Source organism: Taudactylus pleione, unplaced genomic scaffold (genome assembly GCF_031769625.1).
Source record: "Taudactylus pleione unplaced genomic scaffold, aTauple2 ptg000113l, whole genome shotgun sequence".
NCBI lineage: Eukaryota > Metazoa > Chordata > Amphibia > Anura > Myobatrachidae > Taudactylus > Taudactylus pleione.
Genome location: NW_028284515.1, coordinates 10,509,009 through 10,525,112, shown reverse-complemented (window position 1 = coordinate 10,525,112; position 16,104 = coordinate 10,509,009). Strand labels below are relative to the sequence as shown.

The following is a 16,104-nucleotide window of genomic DNA, read 5'->3' as shown; positions in this document are numbered from 1 at the left end:
GGCAGCCTAACCCCAACTCTCCCTTCCGGCAGCCTAACCCCAACTCTCCCTTCCGGCAGCCTAACCCCAACTCTCCCTTCCGGCAGCCTAACCCTAATTCTCCCCTCCCGCAGCCTAACTCTCCCATCCCGCCGCCTAACCCTATTGTCGTAATTTAGCTGAATGTCGTCATTTCCAATGTTGACATTGTGAACATGTCAACATTCTGCAGATGTCAACATGTTCTATATGTAGATATTTCAACAATATTGATATCATAATAGTTGACATTGTGGTGTCAACATTATGATTGACTGGTGTACAGTCACCATGTTGACATTCAAAAATGTTGACAAAGTGGTTGCCACTTTCCGTGGACAGGGAGAAGAAGCCTGTCTGACAGATACTGCCATAAAAATATAATCTAATATTGTGGTAAAAATGTGATGGAAAAATCTGCCTTTCTGCAATCAACTAAATCAGGGGTCTTCAACCTGTGGCCCTCCGATTGGGGCACCCGTGGTCCCCTACTGCAGCCGGCATTACAATAAGTCACACTGACTTATTATTTTGTATGCTGCTTAGTGGTCCTCGGTCTTCGTTTAATTTTTTAATGTGGCCCACACTGTCTGAAAGGTTGAAGACCCCTGAACTAAATGATCTTTGCTTTATAAGGACAGGATAAAATAGGACATATTAGGGTGGTGATGTGTGCAGAAGGCATTAGGACACCAGACACACAATGGCCTGCGATGGTTAGTGGATGGGAATTTCATCAAAGGCATCATTGTCTTATCACAACCCCAATAGTTTGCCTATTTTTTTTTATAGAACTCTCATAAAAAAAGCTTTATATTTATAAATGACTATGTAGTGACATGTGCATGATATTACAGGATGTCATATGGTATCACGCAGCAGTTTAGAGACACACAGTATGTACACATACCAGTATAAAAGGATATTGCAGTAGAGATGAGCTACAGTACCTGTACAATGTATCTATTGTATGGCTGAGATTACATGGCAGAAATACATATAAATGATACCGGACATTTCATAGCAACAGATGGTACCACAGCGCAGTATACACAAGATATAGCAGAGCACCATATAATGTCATATTACAGTATATAGGAGCGCATGGCAATACATGACATTGCAGGAGTGTATATACAGTAGTAACGCATGAAATTACAGGGGGAAGCAGTCGGGAAGTCGACGGACGGAATCCCGACCGCCGGCTTCCCGACTGTCTAATCCCAGCAAGGGCTCAATGACAGGTGTCGAGTTCCCGACGCCTGTCATTTTACCTACGCCGGGAGCCCGACACCCGGCTTACTGATCAAAAGTAAGCCGGGGAAGGGGAGGTTAGGTTTAGGCACTTAGAGGGGGTTTGGTTTAGGCACTGGGGTTGGGGGGGAGGTTAGGTTTAGGCACCCCTAAGGCAGGGTTAGGGGGGGAGGTTAGGTTAGTTTGAACTTACCGTAGTGCAGTCGGGATTTTCACCCATGTCGTGCTACCGCCGGCGGTAAATCATACCGAATCCATTACAGGTGTTTACATGGCATTACATATATATCAGGGCACAGGGTATGAGAGAGAAAAACCCTACGGCATCTTCTAGGCCCAATACTAGTTGCATCTTCTGTGCCTTAACCATTGTTTGTATTTCCCATTTTTACCTACAGAACTGCAGTAAGACATTAGTGTACAATCTGGGACATGACATATTAAACTAACCTATTCTCCTCTTCCTCTGACTCCAAGAAACTCAAAGCTTTGTTCACGAAAGAAGGTAGAATGTGTTCATTTATGGCAATTTCAGCATGAAGTCTCTGCAAAATAAAACAAAATAACATTACGATAATAGTGACATTTTATGGCTTCATGTGCCCATTATTTAGCAAATGCGCTCATCAGTACAGGAACTGCTCACAATAGCTCCGTGGGATATCAGCCTAGTACTGGCAGCATTACAGTGTCCTGTTTGAGCACTGGGATCCAGTGGAGTTAATGTTACTTTCCTGGTCTTCGGCAGACTGTGCAACATGTATCTTTTTTATGGGTGCATTTGCACCTGTGTTTTGTAAGCAAAATGTGTACGTGTCTACCACCAGCCCCTATCTTGCTTAAATAGCATAAACAAACCAGGCAAATCATATTTTTCCTGAAGGCCTCCTCCATAAGACTGGATTATTTGCATTGCATTCCATGTGACCATAGAGCAGGATAAATGCCTCTATCTATTGATCCTTATGCTCTGCCACATACACTGTCCACATGGACAGCAATGCTCAGCACGGGAGCAACCTGAGCAGATGACACAAAATACACTTTCTCACAAGCACAGTATTTAATGGACATCTGCTTGTAAACTGCGCGGGGCAGGGCATAGGGATCAACAGATCCCTCGCCGATGGTGTTACCATAACATGTTCAATTTGAAATGCAAAAAAATATTCTGGTTTTGTGGTCCTAGATTTCTTACAGAAATTCATGTTGTGGAAACACCAGGCTAAGATGTTGTTAGTAAAACTGACAACATAAGAAATAAGAGTACACATCATTAGGTAAGATTTGAGTGTAATAAACCTAGAATAAGAAGCAACATTATTGAGCTGGTTGACTGAGGATAGAAGCGATCTACTACAATTCTACTAGAAAGCTACTACAATTCTACTAGAAAGCTACTACAATGTTACTAGAAAGCTACTACAATGTTACTAGAATGCTACTACAATTCTACTAGAATGCTACTACAATTCTACTAGAATGTAATTACAATTCTACTAGAATGCTACTACAATTCTACTAGAATGCTACTACAATGCTGACTGGACCCCACACTGTGTCTGGGTGCCCTGATTATACCAATATTTGGAATAATTCAATAGGCCCCACAATAGAAGCATTTCTCCACTCGCGGTAGTCGTACTATTTTTCCAGACCACATACCTCATAAATTTCCTGTTGCTTTCTCAGTTCTTCAAACGCTCCTGCGATTCCTACAGTCAGACTGTTCTCCATCTTCTCCAGACTCCGCATCCAAGTTTCATAATTCTGAATGAAGTTATTTTTTTCTAACTCAATCATCCGTAGTTCCCTGTTTTAAAGACATTATTACTGCTCATTGACTACAAGCTTATAGCACACAGACCTTCATGACAGAATAGGGGTACCAGGCCATGTACTAAAGATTAAGGGCCTGACTCAGACCCGCTTGCTAGATGCGGCCGCTCGCTCCCAGCATATGCAAATTCCGCTAAGTGAAGTCAAGGCAGGCGATCGCAGGGAAAAGCATAAGCACGCCCACTAAGTCTTGGCGAGCAATCACTTTGCGTTAATAGATGCCCACCAGCCTGTCTTTATCCGCCCACTAGCGTACATCATATCCAGGAAGTATATATAGCCATCGGTACATCGGGTTCCATCTTAACTGACCTTCAGTGTATAATTCAACCATGTGACGTGTACTATGACGCTGCCGGTTAATTATGCACGCCTCTGAAATGGTGTTGAAACACTGGCATGCCTGCGTTTGCACCTCCACTCCCCCGTTACTACTGCCCTGCCCCTGTTACCACCCACAAACGGCCTTTCCTGTCACTCATTCCACTGGGCTGTCTATGCTTGGCGAGCGCTTCCCGATCACTTAGACTATTTTGCGCACGCGCACTGCGATGCATACACAATTGCATAACATCGTCCAGGAACGAGCAAGCGGCTGCTTGCGAATGGGTCTGAATCAGGCCCTAAGACTTTGCAGCCATCTTTCTCTCCAGTTGGGAGATGTATCAAACCTTCTAAAGAGGACAAGTGGAGAAGTTACCATAGCAACCAACCAATCAGCTTCAAGCTATCATTTTATAGAATGTACTTGATAAATGATAGCTGGGAGCTGATTGGTTGCTATGTGTAACTTCCCCACCTGTCCCCTATAGAAGGTTTGATCTCCCACTGTAGTGTCAATTCACAACTGTTGTCTGATCTCAGCCACCCATATGACCTGGTTGCCCCCTGCGTTACAGAAAGCTAAATCCAGGTTTTACACAAAGATTATTGTTAACATGTTATTCCACTACATCTTTACATTGATCCTGTTACAGGATAAATGAATTTGTATAAATACAATTAGATCACGGATTCAGGACTAAGGGCCTGATTCAGAGCTGAACGCTCTGACCAGAGCGCTCGCTCTGAATCAGTGCCCTCCTCCATGAAAATGGAGCGGCCTCCTGGCCGCTCGCATAGCTGTGGGTGACCACCCACAGCATATGCGAGCGTCCATGATGATGGTCGCGATGGTCTTGACCATCCCGACCATCGGGCTTGCGACGGAGACCCTGCAGTAGGGTCTCGCTGCCGCAAGCCCTTGAGTGATTTTGGCTCTATCAGAGCCAAAATCACTCCCACTGACATCACTAGTGATGTCAGTGGGGCCGGCTTCAGACGGTAGGCGTTCCCATGGGAACACCTCCGTCTGGCAGGCACGCCCACCAAAGGTGGCGTGCTGTCAATCAACATCGACAGCACGCCCCCTTTGGTGCGAGACCCGGAGCGATGGAGAGCCCGTCGCTCGCCGCGTCTCGCGCATGCGCACGACGGAGCTCCCTCCGTCATGCCCATGCGCAGTGGGGGAACATCGACCTGCTTGCGAGCGTCCTGTGCTCGCGAGCGGGTCTGAATGACCCCCTAAACCCCCAGACCTACCTCTTTTCCACAGTGGCCTGGAGGAAGTGACCGGTATCTCCTAGTGTGGTCCCTCTCAGTCTCCAGCTCAAAAGGTATCTGGTTTGCCATGGTCAAGAGCAAGAGGAATCACACAGTTACAGTGGAGATGGTTGAAAGAGGACGGAGGGTCTTCTTTCGAAAGCTCAGGACTGGCGATTGCTATTCCGTGGACTAATTGGGACATGACTGAGGACAGATTCCCTACTAGTGATGTGTACTGTAACTGTTCTGGTTGAATTTGGGGAGCCTGTGGTTTGAAACATACGGGACTACTACAGGGACAAGGATCCATTCCTGGGAGCTGCTGTGCAAAAATATGCTAATGCCTGCAGGAGGCATTTGAAGGAAAAAGACACCTCTGGCCGGCATCTCAGTTCCGATGCATGCATCTGAAGACGCTGGATCGGATTAACATCGTGACCATTGGTTTGCAGCATCGCCCATCTGAGTAAGCCTTAGCTTACTCCTGCCCACTTGTGAGGAAGATGCAGATACTGACCTTGGGGTATGCAGTTGGGAAGCCGGCGGACGTAATTTCCGACAGCCGGCTTCCCGACTGCTTTATCCCAGCGAGGGTTAAATGACAGGCGTCTAAATCTAGACGCCTGTCATTTTACAGACGCCGGGAGACCGGCGCCCTGCATCCCGTTCAAAGTAATGCCGAGCGCGGATAGCTGTGCAGGGGGGGTGAGGGTTAGGTTTAGGGGGGGACTTAGGGGGGGGGGACTTAGGGTTAGGCACCCCCCCAGGAGGCTAGTGTTAGGCTAGGGGGAGGGAGGGTTAGGCACCCCGGGGGGACAGGGTTACAGGGTTAGGCACCCCCCCCCCCCGGGGAACTTAGGTTTAGGCGGCGGGGAAGGGGGGGTTAGGTTTAGGCACTTAGAGGTGGGGATTAGGGTTAGGCACTGGTGGGGAAGGTTAGGGTTAGGCACCCCTAAGGAGGGTTAGGGTTAGGGGGGGGGGTTAGGTTAGTCAATACTTACCTGGGGACGATTGGGATTTTCACCCATGTCGGGCAGCCGCTGTCGGGATTCCAACCTCCGGACAAGCTTCCGGCCTTGGCAATCCCAGACACTGGTCTGACACGCCATTTTCTAAAGCACAGCAGCCCCTGCCACGTCCCATGCTACGGCTTGGGGGCACTGCGTGCGACGACGCAGGACTTATTCTGCACATGCGCGGAAGGGGTCATGCGCATATCCATTCCACCCACCATTGGAGATGTTTGCAAACCATCGGGTTTCGGACATCTCTGAAACAGACCCACAGATGGCTAAATAGGGAGTATCCTCCAAAACTGCTAAATGGAGGATATGGAGAACACACTAAGAAGAAATATTACCAAATAATAGGGGTAACAGAAGAAGGAGGGTAACGATCCCAGACATTTCTGGACAGCTTGTTGTTCAAGCTATCCAGATCCTTTGCTGGTCTATCAACTGAAGGGATGCCTCTTAAACTGGGTACACACTAGACGATATTTCGTCCAATCCGGCAGATCGGGCCGACATATCGTTCATGTCGGCAAGTGTGTATGCACTATGACCGACCAAGGCCAGTATTCAATTAGCCGCGGAAAGTCGGAAAGGTTTCGCCTGTCCGACTTTCTGCCTCCTTCGCCTGTTTCAGAGGCGGAGTCTCTCTGTGTGCGTCCCTGCTTTCCACCTAATTTAATCTGGAAATAGACGAAAACTCTGTACCCCAGGAAGATGTGCTGACATAGGAAATCATTAAGGATGTGCACTAATAGCCCTAATTGAACCATTTAGGGTACTTAAGTGGTGTTAATTGCTTGCTATTAACGTCTATGGAAAAGTGGTGAAGAATGGCATAAAGCAGTTTTCTTTTGTGAAAATAAATTGTCCAGTCAAATTTGGTGTACTTGAAAATAGGTGCTAGGATATTTTTAGGTCTGTAAAGTGACCTTTTAAAAATCATGAAAAACCACCCTCATACATGCACCTGCAATCCCAAAAACACTTGGCCCCTCCTTACACCACCCTAAGAACTCTATTTTGCTAGTTTTTATAGTTGTCCCCCCACTTTTAACTTTTTTGCCCCAAAAATTACATGTCTTTTTTGAGGTGTTCTGAGGTAATTTTTGGGCTGTTTTGTCCTTTGGGGGGCTGTCCCAAGGGTTCTGAGTAGTTTCCCCATGTCTGCACCCCAAAATAAAGATTTTGCACTTTTTTTCACCTGCTATTCATTGGAGATACTTTTCCACCTATTTTCCACTTAGTTGAAATCGTCCTGGAATTGAATATGGAGATACTTTGAAAACAGGCGGAAAGTCCAAATCGGCAAAAACTTTTCTCCAAATGGCACTTTTCGCCTCTAATTGAATCCGTCCCTAACCGTGCTTCCACGGGGCCATTCGTCGCATCGACTATATCGAGCCTACATGCTGCTCAATCTGTAAATTTGATGAACAACCGCGTACTTTGTGGAGGCGGCTGGTGAACGACATATTTTGCGGTTGTTCACCAGATCATGCTATGTCAAACGACCGCATGATATGTTGTTCATCACAATATGCATCGGCCGGGTACACATATCATCTAGTGTGTACCCGGCATTAGACCCATACAGCATCTTTTTACTTCGATTTCCCATTAGAAGTGCAGAAGATTCTTATGAAGTTTCTGGATGTTACCTGTTCAGTTGTTCATATTACATTATGTATGCTGCCAAGTTCTGCATTAGAGCCAACGGCAATGCCTACTTCTGTGAATCAGTGGGAGCAAAGGGCCTGATTCAGACCCGCTCGCTAGGATGCGTTCGCACACAGCCATTAGTAGCCAAAGTATGCAAATCCCGCGATCGCTAGCAAGACATTAGCACACCCACTATGTCTAGCATTTCCCTTAGTAACACACGTCATCTCCAGGAAAAGTATTAAACTATCGGTAACATCGGACCCATACGCAGCACTTGTGGCTGACCATGCTCTACCGCAAACACTGCGAGTGCTGCAGTGTATAATTTAGCCATGTGACTTGTAGGCTGACGCTGCGTCTTAATTATGTACGCCCCTGAAACGGCGTTCAGATGCACAGAGACCCCAGCGTTCGCACCACCACACCCCCGTTTCCATCGACCACCCAGTCACCACCCACAAACGGCTCGTCCTGTCACTCATTCTAGCGGGGCGTTTGTGTACAGGGTGGGAGCGCTTCGCGATCGCATGGACTGATTCATGCACGCGTACTGACTCTTATACGCATGTGCAGATTGCAAACATCGGCAGCCTACATGCAAACGCAGCCTAGCGAGCGAGTCTGAATCAAGCCCAGAGTACCAATGGCTGGATATCAATGAACAGGCCCTGTGAAGAGCCAAATGGTCATCTTCTTATTCTAATTCTATGGTACTGTAATTGACATGGTTCTGACTTGCACACATGAAGTATGGTGTTCTGATCCTGATCATTAGAGCAGAGTCAGGGCATTATGTAGATCACCTTTATATAGGGGGAGATGTTTCAAGCTTGAAGAGAGATAAAGCAGAGAAGTTGCTGAAAGCAACCAATCACCTTCTGTCCATCTATCAGTCTATGAAATGACAAATAAAAGCTGATCCACTTTATATCTCTCCAAGGCTTGAGACATCTCCCCTTTCACAGATGTACTTAAGAAATATAAACTCATTCATTATTTGTTCTTAGTTTTCTTGAAAAATGAAAGCTTCTTGGAGTGTTAAGGATGAGCAGGGTGGGTGTTGGGCTGGTTGCTCTCAACCTTTTGTTACTTTTACTTGCCTACAGTATGTCTTGTCATCACCAGGTTGTTGCTAAGTATGTTTTTAATTTTTATTATGATTTTACATTAAAGAAAGAGTATACTAATAGTATATTGTGCACCATTTGATGGAAACCACCTTCCTTTATTTGCATATAGACTACATGTTATATTTACTTAATGTCCATACCAAGTGGTTAGTAAGATACCCATATGTGTGACACGGAACGTGAGAGGTATGCGGGAGACGAGTAAAAGGACAAGGGTACCTGGTTATGTTAAAGCTTGTTTACCAAATGCACTCTCTGTAAGACACACATACGTCAGGCAGGAGATTGCCATCCTTAAAGAAGTCCATGGTTGGCTGACGCCATTGTGCTACACATACGATATACACTGGGTGTCAGTGTTGACTAGGAAAAATTAAAGATTTTGCTATACACATGCTATAACTGACCCCGTGGGTTCATACGTATTTCTTCAATGTAAAATAGACCATAATGAAATATTAGCTGGGTTACACAATGCCAAAAGTCATTGGATGCAGGGCCGTAACTAGGGTGGTGTGACCTGTGCCATGGCACAGGGCACTGCAGGGCAGGGGCGCTGTTTGGGCCTGTCAGCTTTCCTATTTATTATCATTCTCACTTGTAGCTTCCTCTTCTTTAATCCCCAGCATCTCCTGGCCTCTCCTATCTCTTCCCTGGCCCTTCCCCATGAGGTCATGGCCCTTTTTCAGGTACACTATCTGATGTCCCTATTTGAAAAATGGGGAGGGGGGGGGGGGGGGGTCGGCACCAAATGCTCTTTCTGGCACAGGGCACCAAAAAGTCTAGTTACGGCTCTGATTGGATAACAGTATGTAAAGGTAATGGTAGGTGGGAAATGCCCAGAATTGCATCGGTTGTAAATCTGACATATCTGGAGTCAGTCTGAACACTGGCCAGGCTGCTCATAGCAAGGCAATGTGAATTACCGGCATTAGAACGCGTCATGATAGTGGGTGCCAGGTGGATGGAACTTTCCATTTCCAAAGCTGTGCGGACATTCAATATTTGTCCATCTACAGTGTCACATGTGTACCAGGAATACCTCATCGAAGGCATTTCCACCCACTGTGGACAGCGCAGTGGCCGACCATGGGGGCTCAATGATCATGACAGCGGTGTCTGTCCAGAATTGTCCATGGTAAGAGACAAGCAATACTGGCTCAAATCACATCCGCATTCAATGCGCTGTGGATCTAATAGTCTTTAGCAGTTCCTGCATAACAGCTACCAACCTCAGCATGCAGCAGACATGTACATCCAATAGCCTTTAGCAGTTTCTGCATAACCGCTACTTTGCATGATGTTACTAACATGTACTCATGCATGCATCTTCTACATACTGCGGTAAGTAGTGGTTATGCAGGAACCGCTAAAGACTACTGGTTCCACATAAGTCTTCTACTAAAAGAGAACTTTCATTGAATAATAGTGTCTTGGAATTTCATCATTTTAAGGAAGGTTACTTGGAAACCAGGACATTGAGTTCTATCATCATGTATACACAGTATCTCTATGAAATTTAGAAAGCTACAGCTCTGTCATGTCTCATATATTTGAATTTTAATTTGATGTTTTGCGTACTTTAGATATTTTATGGTAATAGTCAATTTATACACAAAACACTCCAATTTTATGTTATGTGTGATGCGAATGTTAGCATATACAGAATTTTAAAACTGTAATATGTATAATATTAAATCATTAAAATAAATTGTTACATTGTATGTGTGATTTTTCCCAAAAATATTGTATGGGTGCTGTTTTGCATTTTGTTGTGTTAAACCGGTGTCCACCCCTTTATTTACTAATAGACACATAAAACTCTGATACAATATTTCGCCACTGACCTGCAATCTTCTAGCGCTGTTGCTATTGTTTTAGCCCACATACGATTCAGGTTCTGCAGCGACATCTGGGTGCGGTCATCGAGAGGAAGAGTGAAAGTCTCCTCATTTAAACGGTCAACATCATTGGTTAATTCACTGAGTTCCAAAAGATGCTTCTATACATGGAACACAAAGGTCCATTCTTTATTAATCGCTATTCAGTATTAACAGCGATTACAGTGAATTATTAATTATATACATTTACCTTTATCACTTCAGACTTTTCCTCCTTTTCCTTTGCAGACAGACAAACATGGCCGACAACGTCAGCTGACGACTTCACATATGACTGGAGTTTTTCTAGGTCACTCTTAAAGGAATCGACCTCATTCTGGATTGACTAAAAATGTATTTAAAGCTTTTAATTTCAACAATTCTGATAAATGGAGAAGTTTTCTGGACAAAATAATGCTGATGTTTCAAACAAGAAAACCTTTACCTAAAATATTTTTATTTTTCTATTCTTGGCAGAAAGTAAGGAGAAGACAAAAAATGGATTTTTTATTTTTCTATTCTTGCCAGAAAGCAAGGAGAAGACAAAAAAAATGGCTTTTTGGGGCACACTTTAACATAGTAATTCAAACAATATGATGAGTAATTTATTATAACACAAATTTTATTGGATACTACCCCTTTAAAATATTCCCAATGTGTTCAAAATGGGGGTATATAAAAGAAAATATCATTAAAAGAAGTATTAAATATCGAGGGTTATGCGAAATATCAAATAAATTCCCTTCTGGTACCCAAAAGAATCTGGGTTATATGTATTCAATTAGGCTATTTGCAATAGGTGTGCAGCGACAAAGATAAGTCACGAATGTTCATTCTAACACCTATCACCTATGTTCTACCTAAAAAGGGAAATCTCAGAATTCCACTCAGAGTACCTCCTTCAATAAAAATTATCATTTGCTCACTGTGCAAAGTAAAAAAAATATAATGCAAGTTTTCTTTCACTGTGCACAGCAATAATAATGTAACCTGCAATTTTATGTGAAAATTGGAGATGATGATCATTTGTTAGGCCCTGTCGGGATGTTCACCACCGGGATGCCTTTGTCGGTCTTCTGACTGCCTGCATCCCGTCCGCCGGTAAATCATACCGATTCCATCAAAATAACTTGTAATTTATTTATTTAGAATGAATCATACATCTAAACATCTCCATAACTTGTCATAAACTAAGGGCTGTGATTGGACTCTGGGCCTGATTCAGTGCCCTCCCTCTCTTTTTTTTTTAGAGAGGCCTCCTGGCCGCTTGCATAGCTGTGGGTGACCACCCACAGTTATAGCGAGCGGCCAAAAAGATGGTCGCGATGGTCAAGACCATCGCGACCATCGGGCTTGCGACGAGATCCTTGTGGTAGGGTCTCTTTGCCGCAAGCCCGGGAGTGCTTTTGGCTCTATCAGAGCCAAAAGCACTCCCACTGACATCATTTGTGATGTCAGTGGGGCTGGCCCCAGACGGTAGGCGTTCCCATGGGACAGCACGCCCCCTTTGTAGCGAGACCCATAGCGACGGCTTGCCCGTCGCTATGCGGGTCTCGCACACACGCACGATGGAGGCGGCTCCCTCGTGCGCATGCGCACTTGGCCAACATCGACCTGCTTGCGAGCACTCAGCGCTCGCGAGCGGGTCTGAATCAGGCCCTCTATTCAATAAGGGAAGTACTTTAAACTCTACATACAAGGTTCCTACAGAACACAGTAGTGGTGTAACCAATAGCAACCAAAGCAATCAGATTCTGGGCTTGTTTCAGACCCGCTCGCGAGCGCGAAGCGCTCGCAAGCGGGTCGATGGTGCCCTAGTGCGCATGCGCACGACGGAGGGAGCTCCATCGTGTGCATACGCGAGACCCGCATAGCGACGGCCAAGCCGTCGCTATGGGTCTCGCACCAAAGGGGGCGTGCTGTCGATGGTGAGTGACAGCACGCCCCCTTTGGTGGGCGTGCCGGGGGCTTTGCTGCCCAGACGGAGGCGTTCCCATGGGAACGCCTACCGTCTGGGGCAGGACCCACTGACATCACTAGTGATGTCAGTGGGAGTGCTTTTGGCTCTGATAGACGCTTTTTGGCCGCTCGCATAAGCTGTGGGTTGCCACCCACAGCTATGTGAGCGGCCAGGGGCCCGCTCCAATTTTAGGTAGGAGGGCCCTGATTCAGAGCGAGCGCTCTGGTCAGAGCGTCCGGCTCTGAATCAGGCCCTCTGTCTCTTTGTAGGGCAGTGCAAAAAATAAAAACAACATCTGATTGTTTGTTAAGTCAGAGGTTCCCAACCCTCAAGACAGGTAACTTAATTAGTACCTCAGTCTTTTGATTTAATCCTCTGTGCTCAACCATGGATATCCTTAAAACCTGGACTGTTAGGGTGCCTTGAGGACCAAGTTTGGAAACCTCTGGGCTAAGTATACTATTTTCTATTAATTAGTACAACTTGTTTTGCGCTATTACTGTATGCTAACAACACATTGGTGTATACAGAATTATAATTATTTTAGAATACCATCATTTCTGCGGCCTTGGAAGAAACACTTTTTTCCAAATGAGCTATCCTGTGTGAAGTGTCTTGTCTCTCTGACTGAATGACATCGGAGGCTGTGGGATATTGCCGCATCACCTTGTCTGCCAGCTCGGAAACCTGCAGGTTGTGCGCTCTGAGCCCCTGGAGGCTTTGTTCCAACACCTGTACATAACAAAAACAGCGACCTATGACATACAGTAGTAATTCCACACACACACAGCACAATCTTGTCCTGACTGACAACACAAACATACTTCTAAGCAGCAGCTTCGCTATTGTAATTTACATTTCTTCACAGACACTGAAGATTTCAACGTAAATGGTTTCTGCATTATATGCTTAGGTATTCCATAAAAGCAGTAAGAAATATTGTCCATTCAGCAGTTGCCATAGAATGCCATATAAATTGGGCATGCCATCTGTGTACTGGCATTACCCCTGGTGATTGTGCTGCGGAAGTGTCTGGCCTTCAAAAAATAAATATGCTCTGCTTTATTATATAATAATTAATATATTTATAAAAGATAGAGGGGGAGATGTATCAAACTTTGGAGAGAGATAAAGTACCAACCAATAAGATCCTGTTATTTTCAAAACACAATCTGTAAAATGACAGTAAGAAGCCGATTGGTTGGTACTCTGGACCCGATTCAGACCAGCTCGCTAGATGTGTTCGCTCGCTTGATGCGTATGCAAATTTGGGGAGGCAGGCAATCGCACGGCAGGGCATTAGCACGCCCACTATATCTTGGCCAGGGCTGCCAAGAGAAATCCTGGGCCCGGGTACAGCAACTTCCTGGGCCCCCCTCCCACCCCTCCTCCCTGGAAGAGGCGTGGCCACAGCATGGCGGCTTCTCTTTGTGGGTGGGTCTAGCATGTGAAATAAAGGATAATATACAACAATAATATAAATACAGTAGGATGTCGGCACTCCAGATTAGAATAAAGACTCATTGCAGCGTTACAAGATTTCAACGTTTCAGTGCTTGATTGCGCCTCTGTCAGGCACAGCATTACTAATCTAATCCGGAGTGCTGCCATCACACTGTACTGTATTTATCTATATCAGCAGCATGCTGTAAAAGTGGAGGGCACCCAGTAGGCAGCAACTTTATTGAAAATATTGAGTGCCGGACCTTGCATTATTTATATTTATATATATATATATATATATATATATATATATATATATATATATATAACTCCAGTTATAGGATGGCACTCCCAATACAAAATAGTAACAATCCTGGTTGCCCTCTGTAAGCCTGCCCACACGTGGCGGCACATATACATACACAATCAGCGGCACTCCAGTGTAAGAAGACACAAACGCAGGTATCATCAACGTTTCGATGTATTGTTCACATCGTCATCGTGAATGACGATGTGAACAATACATCGAAACGTTGATGATACCTGCGTTTGTGTCTTCTTACACTGGAGTGCCGCTGATTGTGTATGTATATATATATATATATATATATATATACATACATATGTATATTTATTAGTGTTCACTCTAGGTCCGGCAGCAGGCAGGGCACCGGGCCTAGAGATAGGATGCGGCCGAAAAGGGGGCGTAGTCAAAAAATAGGGGGGTGTCAGCGGCGGTGACCGCTGCGCCGCCGTTTTGACCACCTGCGGGACACTGCAACCCACGGGTGGAGACAGAACGGGCAGGCTGTCTCAGTGGGCCGCCGCACTGGAGGGCAGGGTGCTTTCTGCCCTTCAGAAATAGGGAAGGCGCGGCGCCCCGCTGAAACAGCCAAGCGGGAACGCTATTATATATATATATATATATATATATATATATATAACTTCCAAAGATTCGGCACTCTGGATAAAGAGATATTGTAGGGTGCCTTCCTAAACACTGTTAAAGAAAAGGGCTTTTCCTATGGTAGTGCATGGCTGCACCACAACAATAAGAAAAAGGCGTCACTCCCAATGCTGAAGATCAAAACGTGTTTTAAATTTAAGATAACATGGGTACAGATAATAATTGACGTTTCAAGGCTCTAAAGCCTTTTCATCAGTACAGTCCTGATGAAAAAGCTTTAGAGCCTTGAAAAGCCTTTTTCTTATGGTTATTGTTGTGGTGCAGCCATGCACTACCATAGGAAAAGCTCTTTTCTTATTTATATATATATATATATATATATATATATATATATATATATATATACACACACATACATACACACACACACACATTTATATGCACACACATACATATATATTACACATGTTTCGATATATATACATTTTATATGAATATATATGTTATATACAGTATATCCTATATAAGAGAACCACGTCACTCACACAGTGACAGACTCACAGTACAGTAGTCAGTGCCAATGGCGCTCGAGGTCCTTCCTTCTCAGTGCAGTCTGACACCTACACTCACATGGCCTGCTCCACACAAACAGGACTCCCGCGCGGCGTGCCCACGGTCACCTGCCTTGCCCACCAGCCGGTACTTGGAATTGTTGCCAGCTGGTGATGGGAGAGAGCCCTCGTGAGATGATGACGTCATCATCTCGTAAGAGCATAAGCTCCGCAGCTGGAATCTGTAACTGTGTGACACTGACACACAGACAGACTGCGGCCGTTGACAGAGACCCCTCCGCTCCCCCCCCCCACCCGAACTGCAACCCGCCGCCCATCGCGGTGGTTTTGTAAGGATGAATTAAAAAGAAAATGGTGTGCTGCGGGCGGCCCGGGCCCCCTGCCATACCCGGGTAAACTGTACCCGCTCCCCCCCCCCTCGGTGCCCCTGATCTTGGCGTGCGATCGCTTTGTGTATGCAGACGCCCACTAGCCTGTCTTAAGACGCCCACTTGCGCATGTCATCCCCAGGAAGTGTATGCAATCATCGGTACATCGGGTACCATCGGATGCGATCGCAGCGCTCGTGGCTGACATACTCTACCTCAGAGGGGGAAAGGTATCTAATCTTCTAAAGAGAGGACAAGTGGAGAAGTTGCCCACAGCAACCAAACAGCTTTGAACTAGTATTTAACAAGTAGAGTCAAAACAAAATGTAGATGCAGATTGGCTGATATGGGCAACTTCTCCACTCTTTAGAAGGTTTGATACATTCCCCCCAGAGTTTGGTAACAAAAGCATAACAGCTCTATCACCTATGAATGCAGACTATCAGTTTGATTCACTAAGAGCTGTCCCAATGA

At 45.3% G+C, this 16,104-nt stretch overlaps 1 protein-coding gene across 1 annotated transcript in view; it reads right to left on the bottom strand.

Moving 5' to 3' along the window:
- The window catches only part of SYNE2 (spectrin repeat containing nuclear envelope protein 2), a 455,935-nt gene that overhangs the window by 46,967 nt on the left and 392,864 nt on the right, over nt 1–16,104 (bottom strand). The window contains exons 86-90 of the mRNA XM_088471237.1: nt 12,893–13,072; nt 10,592–10,726; nt 10,348–10,502; nt 2,938–3,085; nt 1,723–1,817 (exon numbers count right to left, since the gene is read on the bottom strand). Coding sequence (XP_088327363.1) covers nt 1,723–1,817; nt 2,938–3,085; nt 10,348–10,502; nt 10,592–10,726; nt 12,893–13,072 — 713 coding nt within the window. The remainder of the gene's footprint in view (nt 1–1,722; nt 1,818–2,937; nt 3,086–10,347; nt 10,503–10,591; nt 10,727–12,892; nt 13,073–16,104) is intronic.